This window comes from Ciconia boyciana, chromosome 9 (assembly GCF_034638445.1).
Source record: "Ciconia boyciana chromosome 9, ASM3463844v1, whole genome shotgun sequence".
NCBI classification, from domain to species: Eukaryota; Metazoa; Chordata; class Aves; order Ciconiiformes; family Ciconiidae; genus Ciconia; species Ciconia boyciana.
Genome location: NC_132942.1, coordinates 2951175 through 2970010, shown reverse-complemented (window position 1 = coordinate 2970010; position 18836 = coordinate 2951175). Strand labels below are relative to the sequence as shown.

Genomic DNA, 18836 nt, shown 5'->3' with positions numbered 1-18836 from the left:
CTAAGTGTCTGTTCTACTCTCCAATTTTTTTCCCCTTTTTGCACGAAACTTATTCTGTCAGGGTATTAAAACTCAACTCACATGGAAATAAAGGTTTGGCAGCCTGCAAGGCATTACCATTAGGAAGAAACAATGACCTGCATTTTAAAGGAGCGGGGTTCAGTGCTTTAAGGTCTGCCGCAAAGTTACTATGGGCTTCATTTGCAGATGTGCTTGGAGCCCAGGTCTCTCTCCCAAGAGCAAGCATAGACCTTGGCTACTATTATTTTAATTTTTCTTTTCTCCCTGTTATCAAAATTGGTAAATGTGCTTGCACATCTGGAGCCCACTTCAGTTTGATGGACCAGAATAAGTTCAGCCCTCAGCTAGGAGCCCGCTCACCCAAACATCCTCCACGAAGGCTTGCCACCAGCATCGCTGAGTTGACAGCGTGATCACCTCTCAAAAGACAAAATAATGCCAGTTAATGCAGAATATAGATAAGCCATGAATACTTTTAATCCTGAGGTGAGTGGCACTGATCTTGGGCCCCTTGGTGGGAGCGTGGCTGAAGTCCCGACCAGGCTGAGGACACATCTGCAGGGCAGCTATGGGGCTCTCACAGCGACAGTTTTCACAGTTTATGTGTAGCATGTCAATTCTTAATTTTTCTTGTTAACTCTAACAACATGATTTTCCTGCGCTCTTTTTATTCACCCAGTTTTCAAGGGATTTTTTGTAGGTGATGAGCGATTTTTAGTTTTCCATGTTATAGTCTTAACAGAAATTGTCTTGCCTTGTTAGGTAGATTTGTGATGGATTTGTCTTGGCTTTTTAATTTGAAGCTCTCTGCAACTTCAAAATTCCCCCAAAGATGGGGATTTCATTGCCCGTGGGTAGAGGCAGCTGAAATGAATGTGGTGCAGTGGGATTGCGTTCTCTCTGGCTGCTGGATGAGCTGCTGCTGTGCATTTTCTTTGTTTTATTTAAAAGAAAAATAGTCTCTCGAGCACTATAACCTTGTCTGCAAGGAAAAATTTGAGGCAGGTAACGTGCAATGCTGCAGAAAAAAGTCATTTTTAAGACCTGAAGGGAGGTCTTTAGGAGTCTCATTGCAGAGGGATTCACCCCAAAGGAGAAACTGGAAGCAGAGCCCCTCCAAGAGAGGACAGTCCTGCATCGGGGCAGCACCTCGCACTGGGAGATGGCGAGGATCTTTGCCCAGTTGTTTGTTCTCCACCACAGAATTGCTTTGAGCAAAAAGATGGCAGCAGATGGTGTCCATCCCCCTCTGTTTAGAGCTGCTTTGCCTCCTGCCTGCTGGCAGACCCTATCGAATAGTTTCTCTCCAGAGCCAGCAGTGTGAAATGCCCGTGTAGTTTTGCAGCCGTGGGTACGCAGGGCTATTAACAATGGTGGTAATTGGAATGTTATTTCCATTTAAAATGTTAATGTATTTTAAAGTCAGATTCATAAATCTACTGAATTTGTTGCAGCTGAAGTGTTTTGTGTTGGATTTTTTTTTTCCTGACGTTAAATCAAAAGGACTAGTAAAAACTTGTCAGTCTTATGAAAAGTTAATCAATTTTCAATACAAAGGTAGACAAAGGGAAATTTCCATCTTTAGAAGATTGATCTTGGAAGTTATGGTTGATCTCACTTTTATTGAACATTTTTACTTGCTAGGTGAAGGGTCATTTTTTTAGCATTATTACTTTAAATTGCTTCAATATAATGGGCCAAGGCTAGAATAGTAAATAAAAGAGTCCTTGGACTACAGCAAAAAGCCTTCCTTCCCAGAAGATGCAACATTTCAGCAGTTTTCTTCATGTTGTACAATAAATTCAGAGAACCTAACATTTTCATTATGCTTAGGTCTGATTTTGGCTATTGGCTAACTTGGATGTATGACTTCTAAAGCTCTCTTCATTTTTAATGTAGAATGTGTGAAATGCTAAGAATACATAAGAAACAGTCAGGGTCTGGAAAAACACATTAGCGTTGAACCATCCACTCTTGCCCATTCTAGTGCTAAAAGCAAGGAATACAATTTTATCCTTACCTACAGAGGAGAGAGGAAAAACAGACTTTCCTTTTTCCCTGTTGAATATTTATTTTTCAATACCTTTGCAAAGTGAAAATGTGTTTCTGTGCTGCTGCTGAAGGAAGAGGGTCCTCACCCTCACTAGTCTATGGGCCATGAATTACTGCAGGAATGCGAATATCAGTGGTACCTTGATACCGAGCAAATACGTAACGATGGATACGGTACATCTATATATATCTCCCCAAAGGTCATTTAATGGAAGGTCTGCTGGGTGAGCCAGGACAACAATCTGTGGCTTTACATTATATGTAAGATTACCTGTTCTCTTTGCTACAGCTAATGAAGAAGGAGGACCTGGAAGATGATTTATTGGATTGTACGCTAGAAGACCTCCTCCGGTTTGATGATTACAACAATGATGGCCGCTTAACCCTGCAGGAGCTCTATACAGCCTTCCGTGAGTCCTGATGCTTTTGTCTGTCCTGGGTGTTGAAAGCATGTGAATATCTGTGATGGCAGTGTTGTCTTCCCAGACATGGTCAGCAAAGATAATCCCTTTTTGTATTTAATGCCATGAAAATACTATGGAAGGCTTGTTTCTAAAGGTTACTGTGCTCCAAAGGATAAGCATGAACTAGGAGGTTGGTGAAAGTGTGTGGGGCTTATTGTTTTCTTGTGTATTTTGTTGTGTTTCTTGTTGATGGCAATGGAGAGATGTTGGTGAACTGGCCAGGTCTGTAGACCTGAGTAACCCTGAGGAAACAGGGTTGAAACCTGTCCAAATGTCTTGTGGTAATGTGAGTCAGTTTGCTGTGGGCAAGGTGTTTTACTGAATATTCTGCCTAGAAATAATGTTTTCTGCATTTTGTTTCCATGTTAGTAAGCAGATTATGGTGTGCAATCTCAATACATATCTCGGCACCATTTGCAAGGATCCCTAGATCACTGAGCTACTTAAACAGTGTGAAAAAATAAGTACTTGTGTTATCCCACTTATCTCCATAACTTTATGTTTATGCTTTAAGTTAAGCATTCATTGAATTCCTTCTCTGGAAAAGGCTCACATTGTTTCCTTCACCGGGATGATAAAAAGTTTTATTGGTGCCTGTCCCTTTGTGATACTAAAAAAGAAAGACAGAAAATGGGGGCGGTTGCAACAATCAGGATAGTGAGCTACAGAGTACACGGGTGTGGTTCATCAAAGACATTGTTAATGCTCTTTAAACAAAACCAGGATTCAGCCATTGAACTGTTGAGTGCAGGCAAAAGGCCGGTAACAAGCTGGTTACCTCCTAAGCTGGATTCTCAAATCTTTGCGTATGGCATTTTAAAGACAAAGTAATTTCAGTACCTCTTGATTTCACTTTCTAAACCAGGGCACCCTGCTCCGGTGCCTGCTCAGTGGGAAGAGCTTGGTGTGCGTGAGAGTCACCTTGTGCCCCGCACCAGCACATTCCTCGTTGATGCTCTTTGGCGAGCCACGATGCTAATGCAGAACCTCTATTTTTGCCAAATATTTTCTAAAGAGAGTGGTTTCTGCTTTCTTGACTTCTGGCTTTTCATTAAAAAAAAAAAAAAAAACCACAACTTTGGATAATAATGTTTAAAGTGCTTTAAAATTAGCCCCAGTTGTCACCTTGGACCTGTTTGAACCGCATATGCATTTAATTCAACAGAGCACACTCAAACCAGCAGATATACAGTAAAACATAAAACCTCATACATTAAGAAGGCCATAAAGTGAATTAACCCAGCTATAAAGGCTTGACACACAGTTATTTGGGAGCATATTTGGATCAATGGGTTCTCAAAGTCACAGCAACTCAAAGCTAAATTCCAAGAGTAATTTGTATGAGTTTTTGGTCCAGTGAATTTTAAGTAGGCAATGAAAATAAGACAAGTACAAAATATTAGCCAATGAACAGAGATAGTAATCGATAAACTGCAAAAATACTGTAACAAAACCTAAGGCGTAACAATGAGTGTCTATCAAAAGGATTTGTATGTGAAGAGAATTGTTCTCCATCTGAAGCTGAAAATCAGACTTATTCTCCATTTTCAATTTTCCCAGAATCTCCACTTTTATCAAGAGCGGTTAATGGCTCATTAGTTTTTAATTTAAAAACAAAGTTTATTGCTTGCAGCTTTAGAAATTTGGGGGACTCGGTAAGCGAACTTTAGTGCTCGGGGAAAGTATATCTTTTTCCTTTACTTTATTACACAATGTAGGAAAAACATCTCAAAAATACTTCAAACACTTGTCTTAAGTGCACGCTTTGGTTTGAGGTCCTTTAAGTGTTTATGAAATTTGCGCTTTGTTATGAGCCAGAATTTGGCTTGCAACAGTAGTTTAAAGGTACAGCATCCCGCACATTTTTCATATTTGTGGCCCATTAGGGTGATCCTTTTGTTGCTTGAAATTCACCCAAGCCACTCATTTTTACATGCTGGCAGCAGGCTGTGGGGATGGCTGCTCAGCAAGCCGAGGAACATAATTGCCAGAATTCAGTGACATCAGAAAGTCTCAATCTAATTTATCCTCTCAAAAACTCCGTTACATCTGTTTCGGTGCACCGTGCTCTGGTATCGTGTCGCAGTGTTGAAAAGGTTTGAAGATGACCTTGGTAATGTGAAGAGCTTTCCAATTTGTTATTCTTGTGCTGCTTTAGAAGTTGCATTTCATTTTCAAAAGTCTCATGGCCTTTCTATAACTTACAGAGCCACAAAATGGTCTCTTTCTTTCGCTCCGTGCGTGTGTCTTGCTTTCTCTTGACCCATCGTCCCTCTTCAAGACCCACAGAGATTCAAAGGGCATTTTTGATCCCCATCCGTCTTGATCAGCTGTAAATGAATGAAAAGTGCATGGATGAGAAGAACCCAATCTCTTACCTTTTTTGAAACGCGGTTTCACCATTACAAGCACTACATCTAATAGGTGCTGGTTTTAATAATCATTTCTAATCATGCTAACCATTTGCATACACATCTAATGCACAGTTTTGGATTAGGGACAGAAATAGTGGCCCTTCTACTAATGCTATCTAATGCATCATCTTTCTTCTGATTTTCTGAAAGTTCTTTTGTTCCTGAATCCCAAGAATACATCTTTTAGGACTTTGCTTATGTGTATGAGGATGATTAGAAATCTCTATTAACACAGGATTAAAGTATCACTTTTCAAATCGCCTTAATCATACATAAGTAATGTATGAGATGGATGAAATGCTCTCCTGGCAGCTCTGGCAAGAACAACTTGTAGGCATCTTCTAATTTCTCATTAATAAATTTTATTAGATAAGCAGGCTCAGGATCATAGTTAAAAAAAAAAATATCATTTTTAATATGATGATCTTGAGATTTTCACATTCCAAAAATAGAGAGAGTACTAGCAAGTATATTTGTCTGTTGTCTTTCTTTACATTGTCATAAAGATTCAATAAATGAGTAATAAATGAAAGGCTTAGTTGTCATAAGAGCTAAAGCAGAGCGTGGATCTAATTAATCAGCATGGAGATAGTCTGGTGAATTGGCAAGCACATCACCCGGCTGAGTCATACTTTAAATATGCTCAGACGAGTGATTTTTGGATATAACTTCTGGAACCGTATCTGACTGGAGGTCATTAGAATTAGGCATGTCACTTTTGGCATTCCTGTTATCTTCCCTAATGGGAAAGTAGCAGGTTGGCAGATGTGAAAGCCCAGCCGAAGAAAAAAAATCAGTGTAATCTTCTAGATCTATATTATCATCAATGTGGACAGGTCAATTTGTAATACAAATATGTCAAAGAGAGGGAAAACATGCATTCCATCAAAATGGCTTTATCTTGTCAACATTGTTTAGCTAATAAGAAGTTATTAACCCTACAATAAAACCCCCTTAAATTCTAGCTCATCGCCAATTAGGGCGCTCTCCTAACCAACATCCACTCCTCACAGTTTGCCTTTGCATTTCGTTCCATTTTTGAAAGCACAGAAAAGGCCTTTTGCAAGCATCTTTGCTACCCCACAGCAGCTCTTCCCAGTAGGTCACACTGGCTTTAGAAAGCTTTTTGACTGCGGTTGCATAAAAGACCAGGAGTATTTCACTAGGTCAGGTTGGAAATTATACCCCAAGGTAATTTCCCCATCTCGACGCGGTCATGGCTCAGCGAGGTCACCTTGCGTGCCCTGCGCTTCCCAGCGCGGCTCTTGAAGGCTGCTCTATCGCAAGGTTTGTAGTGGCTCTGCAGCGACATTTTGAGATCCTTGATGTCACAGCAAGACCAAAAAAACCCGCAAAGGCAGTTTGAAAGAAAAATACCGAATTGTTATTTTTCAGTCCAGTTGTTATTTCCCGAGCATTTATGCATATATGTTACATGTAGACAGAAAATTGCTGTTTCTCTAAGATGAGAGATATCTATGGATATGTTATTATCTATGGATAATCGATGGACACATCTATGGATATGTTGTTATCTAAAGAACACAAATATTGTTTAGAAAGAGCATATTTCATGCAGTGATGAATGCAGAAGCGGTTGCAGGATCAATGTGCTCTTCTCTTCAACTTCCTCTTATAATGCTGTTACACCTTTAAAAGGAGTTTGCTCTCTTCCCTGATTCTGTTTTAGTTCAGATTTTCTTTTTTTACCTGTCCTTAATATTTATCAAAAAAGCACGATGGAGAAATATGAAAATGGATATATACACTTGCAGCGGGAGGTCAGGGAGATGCTGGATAACAGCCGGGGAGGGCGGATGGTACCAGCCCACGGTGCGGACTCGTGTCCTGGGGTACTGCAGCCAGGGACTGGGAAACCAGAGAGAAGGGTGAATTTGAATGAACCGGGTGAAGAGATGAATTGGGAGCCTGGGCTGGGCATGGGTGTTGGATAAATCACTGCCAATGCAGAGAAGCAGCATTGGACTGGCTCCAGATTTATTGCAGTGATCGTAAAATCTCCGGTAGCTGTATTCCCCACCAGGCACTGCAACCGCGTAGCATAGAGGAGCGAGCCATCCCTCCCTGGCCCCTCCGGGCATCCTCCGGAGGCTCATTAGAAGTGCAGAGTATGAAACAGATTTATTTTTGAGGTGTGCATGTTTCTGATTTGCTGGAAACTACTTTAGGGCAGGGCTTTGTAATTATCCCAAAAGCGTGGACATTGATGCTTGCCGGGGAAAAGCTGAGCTCTACCTTGAGGAAGAGGGAACAAAACCTAAGAAGGGGCTGTTGGGTCAAGTGGGAGAGCGAGTTGTTGAGTGAGGAGGGAAGCTTTCAGAAGTGTAACTATTCTTGATAGACATCTCATCTTAAGGAAGGTGATAAATTCTGTGTGAGGAAAATGAATACTCGTTTTTGGAAGAATATGTCCATAATACATGTACTCCACGTACACCTGGCAAGCCAGCTGTTCCAGCAGAAATTGCATCTGTAAATTCCATGTTCAGATGAAGTGTTTACTCGCATCTTTACAAAGCTGTTCTCCTTGATGGCTTGGCACGTAGGGTTGGGTATTTGTTACTGCTACCTTCCAGCTAGATTGGCCAAGCCCGGTTAATTATATTGGACAGCTATATCGTGAGATAAAATGTTTTGCTTGAGGTATTCTCTTAAGCAGTGTTGTAGCAACAGTTATCTACAGGATCAAATCATAGTTCTAAAATATTGACAATTTGTGGACCATGCTCTGCCTCTTCAGCTGTAATCTCCCTGGTATGTGATTTTTCTTTCATGTTGCTGCAGATATTGCTACAAACTTGGAAATAATTCATTAGCTTACCAACATTGATTTGCTTCTCCTGTGAGCTATGTGATATCTAAACTTCAAACACGTCTTAGCAAGCAAGGGAGCGCCGGCCTCTCCTTTCGGTTTGAGGCAGTGTTAGAGGTGATGTGAACTACTCAGGAAAGAAATGAGGTTTCCTTCAGTTGGCCAAAGCAAGCCATTCCTGCTTGCCTTGGGGAATGATGTGCAGCTGTGTTACTGAGGATGAAGGCAACTTACTGTGCATTTTCTGGAATCATGAATTTAATAGTGCAATCTTACAGCAAAAACAAAACTGGAAGTTAAAAATCAAGCAAAAAGCAGAAATTTAAAACTCTTTAGCTGGTTTCTGTAGCAGGTGCAGACTGGCTGAGCAGAGATAACAGGAAAAACCAACAAGCATTCAAGTCACTGCAACAGCGTTTAGTAACCAGCGTTTCCGCAGCTGAGCCGTGATCCTGCACTGGGCTTTTAGGCTTTATTAGGACCGAGCCAGCAATGTTGCGTTGCAGGTGGACGCAGCAGCTTAGCAAAGCGGAGATACAGAAAGCAGTGCTCAGGGGCTCTCCGTGCGTGGTGAGGTCCATGCTCCAGTGCAGGGCTGAGGTCCAGGCAGATGCTTGAGGTCAAGGGTGCCTTTGATCAGCTCTTGGGATCTCCCTGCTCAGTAAGTTCCGACTTTTTAGATCATCTTCAGAAGCACCTAACTCCTTGTTTTGCTCATAAATGGAGTGTAAGATGCCTGGCTTGAGCACTAGGAATGATCCTGTTGCACCTGGAAATGTAATTTTTGACTGGTAGGATGCCTCAGCTGGGGATACCTAAGTGAGTTCATCCTTATTCCATTTTAATGGGCAGGTAATTTTTCAATGTGGAAAATTTCCTTGCTTTGATCCCCCCCCCCCTTGCTATCAAAGAAACACATTCTGCAAAGAAGGTGATTTCTGTTTCTCTCTCTTTTAAAGCTCTTCTCATTGTGAAAATCTTCAGTTCTGGGCTTTAAGTCTAAAATCTATCACTGGGCTCCAGCAAAGTGCCGTGCATTGTTTGTGGTTCCACAGAACAGCTGTCAGAGTCAGGTTTTGGTGTGTATTCTCAATTGTTTTGCTGCATTTTGAACAAAGTAAAAGGTGTTTTCTCAGAGGGGAAAAAAACCCCAGAATTAATTTGTAACAAGAAAGACAAGTTTATTCTAAGCAAAAATGCTTCAAATGCTAAAATATGGTTCCCGAGAAAAAACTGGGAATGCTCAGATCAGGAAAAAATACGTTGCATGTGGATGCATCTTTAGAGGTGGAAAGAGGGACATGGTTTTGCCTTAGGCCAAAAAAGGGAATGTTTCCATGTTGAGATCAGAGATTAATTCATCTAACCAGGTTTGCTGTTCAGTTTTGTACTCTGCTTAGTTTATACATTTTGGCATTATGATTTGAATTAACAGAGTCTCCTGAAATAAAATTTTGCAGAATTAATGGCAAATGTAGACAAGGTTTAAATTACTGTGATTTCATGCTTTTTGGTCAAGAATTGCTGTCCAGATTTTTTCAGGAAAAGGCAGAGAGAGTATCTGATGCTGGTTTTGCTGTTTCTTTCTGCACAGACCTATCAGTTGCATGCCGGAACCAGTGCACTCGAGTGTGAATTGCCAAACTCTAGTAGTTTTTCAAATACCTCTCATTTCAAAAGGTGCCATCTGCAAAATGTCAACAGGCTTAATATGTAACGACTGAATAAGAGAAAATGAACTAATTACAAGTTGTTATTGGAAATCTATTGTCTACAAATTGCAAAGAAAACTCACTAGAATACAATGTACTGGTGATTTTAAAATGCTTTTCAGGGTGCATTGATTTGTTAATCTTGGTTTTAAATGCAAGAATTTGCAATGTGGAGTAGTGCTTCAGAGGTGATGTAGTACAAACCATATCAAATGTCTACACACACTCTTGCAGGAGTAGAATATTTAAATATTTATAAGTACTTATGAGTGACTCACTGGCGCATAAAACCAGGCAAATACCATTTCTCAAAAAATTATTTGATCCATACCGGCAGTATTCATTGAAGCAATTTCACAGACACAAATAATAGTATTTTCGGTTGTTTGCAGACACAAAATTACGTCAGTGAACAGCAAATACAGATATTGGTAGGATCATAAAATGGCCGACAGTCGTAGACATACATGTGCACCTTCAGATCACATACGTAGAGATCTAAAAAGTATAATTTGCTTTTTCAATGAGCTGGGAGCGTGGAATTGCAGGCTTTCCTAGGGCTTTATTCTGGTCTTGCAAAAGCAGACACCATTTCTGAAAATCGGATCCAAACTTTCTGCATTGCATTTACTTCTATTTTTTTTCTGTCAAAGTCTGTCTTTCTGAGGAATTAGTGAAACAAATGCAGCATAGTCGTGAAGGAAAAATATCTTTTCACTAAAAATGGGGAAAATCATAGTAGAAATGCGTAAGATTTTACATGAAGTCAAAGGCATGATGTGGTAGCGTCCCGGGCAGGCTTTCCTAGGTCTTGTTTTATTACATACAGACTGGAACATCTTAGCTGCTGTTTTCCTCATGTTTCTTGTTTTCTCTACCTGTTTTTCCTAGCGCGTAATTGCTAGAGGTATATTTTTCTTTTGAAATCTGCCTTCATCTAAGGAAAGCTGCTGTGGATGTTCTCTCTCTTTGCCCTCTCAGGCATCTCATGGATGCTTTCAGTCGCTTCTCCACCTGCATGCTCTTCATCTTGTCTTCAACCAGTTTAGCAAATTCATAGCTTTTAAGGCCAAAACTGTTCCTTAATATATCGGAAAAAGTCTGTCTAACGTCTGTCTCGGATGCGTCTACTGCAGCTACCGCTCCTGATTCATGTTGTAGTTGTCTTGTAGTTGTCCTGGTGCCTTTTAGGTTCAGTACCCCCAGTGTCGGTGCAGAGGGTGGAATCTCCCACGTGCCTCTATTGCCCTTCCCCACCATCCAGGCAGGGATCTCACGGGTCTTTGGCCCTGTCGTGTGTTTTGTCACTTACTGACCCTTTTCCCTGCTAAAAGCGGGGGCAGGATTAGTTACCTCGTCTGGTTTTCATTTTATGGTTCTGTCCTGTATTCCTCATTCCTGGACATGTCGTCAATGTGTTATATATAACTGTATACGTAGTTATATTAAAATATTTTATTCTGCATGGACGCAGGTTGCTAGCCAACCCATAAAGCTCAGTATATCAGTCCTGCCTTCCACTCCATCGCTCTGCTGTCCGTAGCGTCAGCTGGGATTTCTGTGTTTGTTCCAGATCTCGATAGAGATGTTGAACAGATTTGGGCTTTGGATGACTCTTCACGTGGCACCACTAGAAACAGCCCCGTTTGAGTGGTCCCCTCTGAGAAATGCTTTTTGAGATCTGTCCGTCAGCCAGTTCTTAGTTCATTTAGCACATACTTTACTGATATTGTATAACACTACAGAGCTGCAGTGCTAATTTTTTAATCAAAATGCCAGAGCAGCCATCAGAAAATTACCAAGTACATATCCCCAGTGCAATGGTACGATTTATGTAGAGCCACAGCTGAGATGTTTTTATTTCATGTTCTTCACAGGAGAAAATCTCCTTGACAAATCCAGGATGTCCAGATAGAAACCAAAAAAAATAGCAGTAGGAAATTGAATAAGCTGAACTCAAAGGTTGGTTCTGCTTTAATACTTCCAAAAAGAATAAAAAAAGGTGCTAGCCTATAGAGTAAAGTAAAAAAGCTTCAGAGATGCTTCAGTGGCATCAGGATTTGAGGTGAGACTCAGCTGTTGCCAATGTCTGTCTTTAGCACCATCATAAAAAGCTCATTCTCAAGTTTTGTGATGATCAAAACTTCAGAAAGAACATCAAGAGCCATCAATGGAAATAAATAACTCGGAGCTCAGACCTGCCGTGCCTCCAAAGCACCGCTTCTGCCGTCAGATTTTCCCTCTGCAGTATATAAAACGCATCTGCAGAATTTTTTTTCTCTTTCTGCAAACCAGTAAGTACAGGTCCCACTGAACTCATGCTTTAAGCCACACTTAGATCCTCTATCTTTCACCACAGTCCATGCACTGACATCCCAGCAGTATTATTAGAAACTCACTGCTTAGAGAAGTAATTTGAGACCGTGATTTACCAAAAAGAAATGTGCTAAGTATATGCGGCTTTTTTCTTTTTCTTTGTCATTCTGTTCATTGTGCAAACCTGAATAATGTGTTAGAAAAGGTCACGGGCATTTGGATCAGTGTCCTGTGCTGTGGCCAGTTGAAACCCGGCATCAGTTTGCAGCACTGTGCATCACAGCCCCAAAAACCGCTGGAGTGGTGGTGGAGCGCAGAGTGGGACAGAAAAGGGAGTGGGAATGACTGCAATTTCAAAGCAAAGCACCGAAGCAAAGCACCAAAAAAGGAGCAGAATGAAAAGAGAGAATAAAAATATCATTTCTTGATTTCGTAAGGTATACACACCTTTAAAATATGAAATTAAATGGGAGAATCAAGAGCTTGAAAGACCAGGGTAACATTCAAAATACACTTTCAGGCTGTATTTCGACGTGAACTGTGTTTCACCGGGTTTTCCCACAGCCTGATTTCATGTAGTTTCAGTGCAGGGCTCCGGTCTGATGGAGCTGCTGCCAAAGTTGCTTTCAGGTAGAGACTAATTTTGAAGTTTTTCCTGAAGACGCTGCCCAGACCGACTTTTCCTGGGTTTTTGTTCTCCTGTCTGGCTCTGTGACCTGATTCTCCATGTCATTCATGCTTCGTCTTAATTGTGGAGAAAATACAGCGTTCCCCAGTGTTCAGTGCTACCACGAAGTGGAGTTGTACCTGCAGCCTGGTTTGCCATCCTGCGATTCGCATGTGGAAGCCAAAAAAAGCCGGATTAGTTTGACCCTGGTCTCTGAAAACTCAAGAGCCATCACCGGTCATGATACTGTATCGGCCGAGTTCAGGCAGTGTCACTGCACTGTTTATTTTTACAGCAAAGGTACTATATGCATATTTTTAATACACAGTCTCACAACTATTAATTGATAGCTCTTGCAGTGAGAATGCTAAAAATTTTGCTGCACAAATGTCTCCCTTTTCTATTCCGCTCACCTCTGAAAGGCTGTTGAAGAAAGGAAGTCATTGCTAGTGGGAGGGGGAAAAAAAAAAAAAATCATTTCTGCCATGAAAATAAAATGCACAATTTTGCATGCACAAATACGGGCTGGGCAGAGAATGGATTGGGAGCAGCCCTGAGGAGAAGGACTTGGGGATGTTGGTTGATGAGAAGCTCAACGTGACCCGGCAATGTGCTCTTGCAGCCCAGAAAGCCAACCATCTCCTGGGCTGCATCAACAGAAGCGTGACCAGCAGTCGAGGGAGGTGATTCTCCCCCTCTACTGCGCTCTCATGAGACCCCACCTGGGGTACTGCGTCCAGCTCTGGGGCCCCCAACAGAAGGAGGACATGGACCTGTTGGACCAGTCCGGAGGAGGGCCACCAAGATGATCGGAGGGCTGGAGCACCTCTCCTATGAAGACAGGCTGAGAGAGCTGGGGTTGTTCAGCCTGGAGAAGGGAAGGCTGCAGGGAGACCTTATAGCAGCCTGCCAGTACCTGCAGGGGCCTACAGAAAAGCTGGACGGGGACTTTTTACAAGGGCAGGTAGTGATAGGGCAAGGGGTCATGGCTTTAAACTGAAAGAGGGGAGCCTTAGATTAGATAGAAGGAAGAAATTCTTCACTCTGAGGGTGGTGAGGCACTGGGACAGGTTGCCCAGAGAAGTTGTGGATGCCCCGTCCATGGAAGTGTTCAAGGCCAGGTTGGACGGGGCTTTGAGCAACCTGGTCTGGTGGAAGGTGTCCCTGCCCATGGCAGGGGGCTTGGAACTAGGTGATCGTTAAGGTCCCTTCCAACACAAACCATTCGATGATTTTATGAAATTCAGGAGCTACATACGGAGCCCTTAGCAATCTGATGAGAAGAAACACAGCACTACTACTGCCTGTCCAGGCTTAATGTTGTTCTGGGTATCTAATCTATCTCCATTAGCCCTCTTGAATCCCCTTAATAAAATTGGGGGCTGGAGGAAAAACATTTGCTAACGCTTGTTTGGTGAAACTGGAGAATGACATGCTGTGTCACCTGCTACTCAGCATCTTCCCAAAAACCTGGTGTTTTACGTGCCTGGGAGAGGGTTCCTCTAGAGGATGATTACTCATTTGTGGGTATAAGTCCACATGTAAAGTTATAATTTCCTGCAGTTTACAGCGATGAAGTTAAAAATTAACCATCCAGCAGGGCCTGATTGGCAGGATGGGAATCAGCATTGCCAGGCTGACACCTGCCAGCTTCTCCATCCCCTCCTAACTTATGCTGCAAGGTCCTTCTGCATCAGAAATAACAAATCTTGTTTCTTATGTATCTCACTTCTTCACTATTCTTAGGAATGCTAATGTGTTTTTCTTTAGTATGCTAGTCCTGCAGCAAAAGACTGTGGTTGCCTGTTGAGGACACCTTGGCTGGGGTAGGAGGTGTGGACCTTCCCGTCCAGCACGGCTTCCGGCAGCAGGGCAACTCAGATTCATGAACAGACCAAACCAGATGGAACCAAAACTCCCTTTTCTGCCCTAAAAACCCAAACAAGAGCATGGCAGTCCTGACATCTGTAGCCGATATGCAAGCATCACCAGGTAGGGTTTATATTCCTGTAGGACCTGGAGGCACAGTTGTTTCTGAAGTAGTGATAACATCTGGTTGCGTTTGGTCATTACCGATATCAGAAGCTGCTGCCTTCAATCTTTTCTCTTCAGGGGACTGCAGTTTATTGTAGCAACAGAAAGAGCTCTGTGCCAGATTCTCCTGCAGTAAACAGCATAAAAGTCTGCAGTCAGTCCTTAATTCTTGTAACACTGTGGTAGCCGAAATCATCTCCAGCCCCTGAGACAAGCCCATTTGCTAATTTATGGGCTTAAGAAGGTTTAAAATGGGCATGGGTTCTGACTGTTTTAGAGAGCATATCTCCACTAATTATTATTGGTTTATTTTCACCGTTAGTCTAAATTCAGTGCGATAGAAACCGTGAAAAATACACGTGTCTCTCCTAGGTAGACTGGTTTGGAGTCTGCTGTGAGGTGTAATGCATCTTCCGGCAGGGCTAATAGAGTTGTTTTGCTTTTAATGCAATTTACTAACCAATCATCTGCTAAAATATGAGATGTATATGAGTCTAAATTTGTTACAGAATTGCTATTATCCTCCTTATTTTGTTTTAAGATGTATTTTTATGAACCCATTCACTCCAAGTCAGGCAAGATACATTCATGGAAAGACTCCAATATGTTAATTGGTATTTATTGAATACTTCAGTGTAATGTGATGAACAGGCACCGTGGATTGTAATTAATACATTGACATCCAATAGCTGAATGGAAGATGAAAGCAATTTATAATGGACCTAGCATGCATTCATCTTGCACTGCTACGTGGACACTCACCAAGCCAAATAGCTTTCAAAGAGAATGGAAATGCATTTTCTTTGCCAGACAGGAGCTTCGCAGCAATAACGAAACACACTGACACGGCAGAAATACAAACCGGGGGGCACTGGAGGGGCTGCTAATGCACTGACTCCTCTGGAGAGCAGCGCATCCCTCCAGCATTAGCGGGCTCCCGTGAAGGAGAGGGATGCTTAGGACGTAAAAGAACAAACTCGGCTGCTGCCATCCAGGTGAGCGCCGCCGGTGTCTCCTCCTGCTCTCTCCTTCCACGTTTCCCTTACCCTACACCCTCGCTGACTTGAATTCAGTGAAAGCAAGTGCATTGACAGCAGGGATTTGGCTCAGAAAACAGTTTTCTCCTTTCTTACATAGAGTGAGAGTAACCCACTTACTCCTTCGATGCATTAGCACAGGTGGCCTCTTGAACATAATGCATTAAACGAATTATATGAACTGCAAATAATATGGTTTGTATTCTAGCACATAAACAGGGCTTCAACAAAGAAATAAACCGATGGCAAAAAGCCGCCTTTCAGATTTCACCTTTCAAGCCCTGCAACGAGGCACTAATACAATTATGTCAAAAGTATGTCAAGCAGAGAGAAGTAACGAACTTTTCTGTAAGATCTCTTTAACAGAGGACGTTGGGGAATAAGTGAGTTTCCCTGCAATAGGCATCATGTGTCCAAGGGTGTTAAAAAATGCAAAAGAGTGGCAGGTTAGCTTCATTCTTCTGGCTCCTGGGAGAAGACCGGCAGCTCCGAGCGATCATGGATCAGCTTTCCTTTTGTTAAACGTTAGGCAAGGGAAGACTTGGCAGGTAATTTCCTTTAAGGAGAAAGGAAGAGGGGAGGGAAAAGGAAAGCTGGGGGACTTGGTACCCCATTGTACTGAGCCATCGCTTTAATTCTTCCATGTGGTGACTTCCATCAGGCTTTGCAAACATTCTTCTGCCCATGAAACGAAAAGTGTTTCAATAAGTGTTAATTGATCCACTGATTTCCTATAATAAAAGAAACTTTGAAGAAACCAACAGGGCCAGGGGTAAAGCAATTTCATTACGTGTCTGTTGTCGGTGCGCTGGATAATTTACTCTGAGGATTAGCTACAAGTTGTTCATAGAAGAGGTTGAAATATCTGATGAAGCAGTTATACTTCTTGTGGGAATGTTTGGTTTGCTATCGTTATTATTGCTATTTTTGTTGTTATTAGTTTTTGTGGATGATGCCCTATAGGAGCTGGATTGAGAAGCCCAACTAATTTCAAATTGGCTTCAAAAGTTGTCAGATGAAAACCATTTTAAGTCGCTTGAAATAACAGGTTTGGTTCAATGCGGTGGAGATGACTGGTGCTGGGCTCTGCAAGTAGCCCAATAAATGTTATAGGCGTTACAACAGCAGTATCAACAGTAGAAGTGTTATCTGAGCCTTACTGTTTCTCTTACGGTTATCTTGTGAAGAATTACCTAATAATGAGTCAGACTAAGCAAGATGATTTTGCTGTGCTGAAGTGTTATTTAATTAGTCGTCTGGGTGGTTTTGCTGTTGGGAGCCCGGGCGAGCCCCAGGTTACGCAGGGGCTGCGCTGCTGCACCCCGCTGACGTCCCCAGCGCTCAGTCTCCAGCAAACCCAACACTGGCCGGCTTTGAAGTATGTTATTTCTTGTAAATCTATTATCTCTTGTATCAAGTTTGTATATGAAGTGCAAATTCTGCATACTCTGATGGTATTTGCCTCTTCCAGGTTTAAGCTGGTACGACCTCTGGCTATCTAATTCCTCTCGCATCCGCCTGTAACTTTAATCATTTGTAAAAAGCTCATTTACTTTCAGTGGACTTGCTCATGTGTCACAACACACCTATCTAGAAATATTTGCGGTCTCAGGTGCTGAGAAACCTCCTTTCGATCCATTTCTTCTGCCCACTCCATAAAATTGCCAAGGCATTTCTCATCAGGGCAGCCCGCCTCATAAATAAATAAATAAACCAGTGACAGCCCTGGAGGGAAAACAGCACGAGGAGTAACAGACACTGCGAATTTATTTTTATTTTTTTTGTATCCCTCCCTGCCTTCAGCAGGCTAATAAAGTACAATAACAAGGAGCCCGCACGCCGTTTCATTGCGTACCGCAGCTCTGCCGCCGCCTCCCCGGTTTGCAGGGGCTCGGCTCGCCGCTGCCCGGGGGCACGGGAAGGCGGCTGCCCACGGCTGCCTGCGCAGGCAGCTGCGACCTGCCTCTCCACCCCGCCGCTTCGCTTGGCTGGCTTTCTCTTCTCAATTAACTCCGTTTTTTTCATACCTGCCTCTTTCTACTCCGGTGGAAATAAAGGGAAAGGTTTTCAAATGAAGACACAGAAGGAACATGAACAACTCCCATTTTGCCAAATTAAGGGGTTTCTAAGCCTCCTCCTTGCATACGTCTTGAAAAATTTGACTATCAGCATCTAAGAGATGTTTTGAAGACTTTTTTTTTGATGCTTAGAAATTATTCTGTGTCAATAGCAGATGGGTCTCAGCTGTCAGGGTCTATAGCATCTCTCTTCAGTTCACGGACACTGAAAATCTGGAAAATTCAAGGGTAATTTATGTCTCTTACCTCACGGATCTCTTTCTAACCAGAGTAAGAAAGAAACCATTTCTTCACCATTTAAACCCTTCCTAACCATACCTGTTGCAGGACTTGCCAGGTCCTCCTCCTCCTCTGGTCGTGGGCAGTTCCAGTGTCCCTGTCCTCTCCAGAGCAGAGGGAAATGAATTGGTACAGTACATGAAAAAGGTTGCAAGTTTACTCGTTCCTGTGCTACAGACTTCTTAGACGTGTCCACATCAGCACGAGTTCCTTATGTTATAGCAGGTGGAGATGTGGAAATCACGGTGTGACTCTGTCAGAGTGAATTAGGTGTTGCAAGCTCTGCTGTTTCTAAAAAGGGATGCTGATGGGAGGTGTCCGTGCTCCGGTGGGTGGACACCATCTCCCTGCCATGAAAAAGCTTCACGAGTTTCTTTTCTCTTAATTTGGTGGGCAGTAAATCAGAACTACACCTGGATTTCACATGATGTAATTTTCTTATAACTGCTCATCAAATCGGTGGTGTGTCCAGAGCTGGCTGGAGACTGCTGGTGGAAATGCCCCGGCCAAGTAACGGGGTCTTTCTTATCGGAGTATTAATTTGCATGAGCTGTAGCTATGGGAGTGGTGTTTCCTTGGCAGAGTATGTGTCCTCTGCAAGGCGAAGGAGAGAATCATCCATATCTTAGAAAAAGTATTCACGATTTTGTATGCTTGAACAATGTTACAATGTCAACATCAAAATCTCGTCAGATCACAGGGTTTTAGTTAAATCAAAATGACAGGAAATTTCCTTGGGCTTTACCCATCATCTGAAGAAATTGGTTAGAGTCTGAGTTTGTAGAGCAAACACATCAAAATGAGTTTGAAGAACTGCTGGAAATAGAAGACCTACATAGGTAACTTTCCTGCAATTTCTTTCTGTTATTAAGATTTAATTTCTAAAATTGCCTGCAAATTATGCCTGGGAATCTTTTGTTACACTACCC

General features: G+C 42.3%; 1 protein-coding gene across 3 annotated transcripts in view; it reads left to right on the top strand.

Annotated features, from left to right (window-relative positions):
* The window catches only part of FSTL4 (follistatin like 4), a 239052-nt gene that overhangs the window by 129498 nt on the left and 90718 nt on the right, over window positions 1–18836 (top strand). For all 3 annotated transcript variants that reach the window (XM_072872822.1, XM_072872825.1, XM_072872823.1), the window contains one exon: window positions 2363–2483. In XM_072872822.1, coding sequence (XP_072728923.1) covers window positions 2363–2483 — 121 coding nt within the window. The remainder of the gene's footprint in view (window positions 1–2362; window positions 2484–18836) is intronic.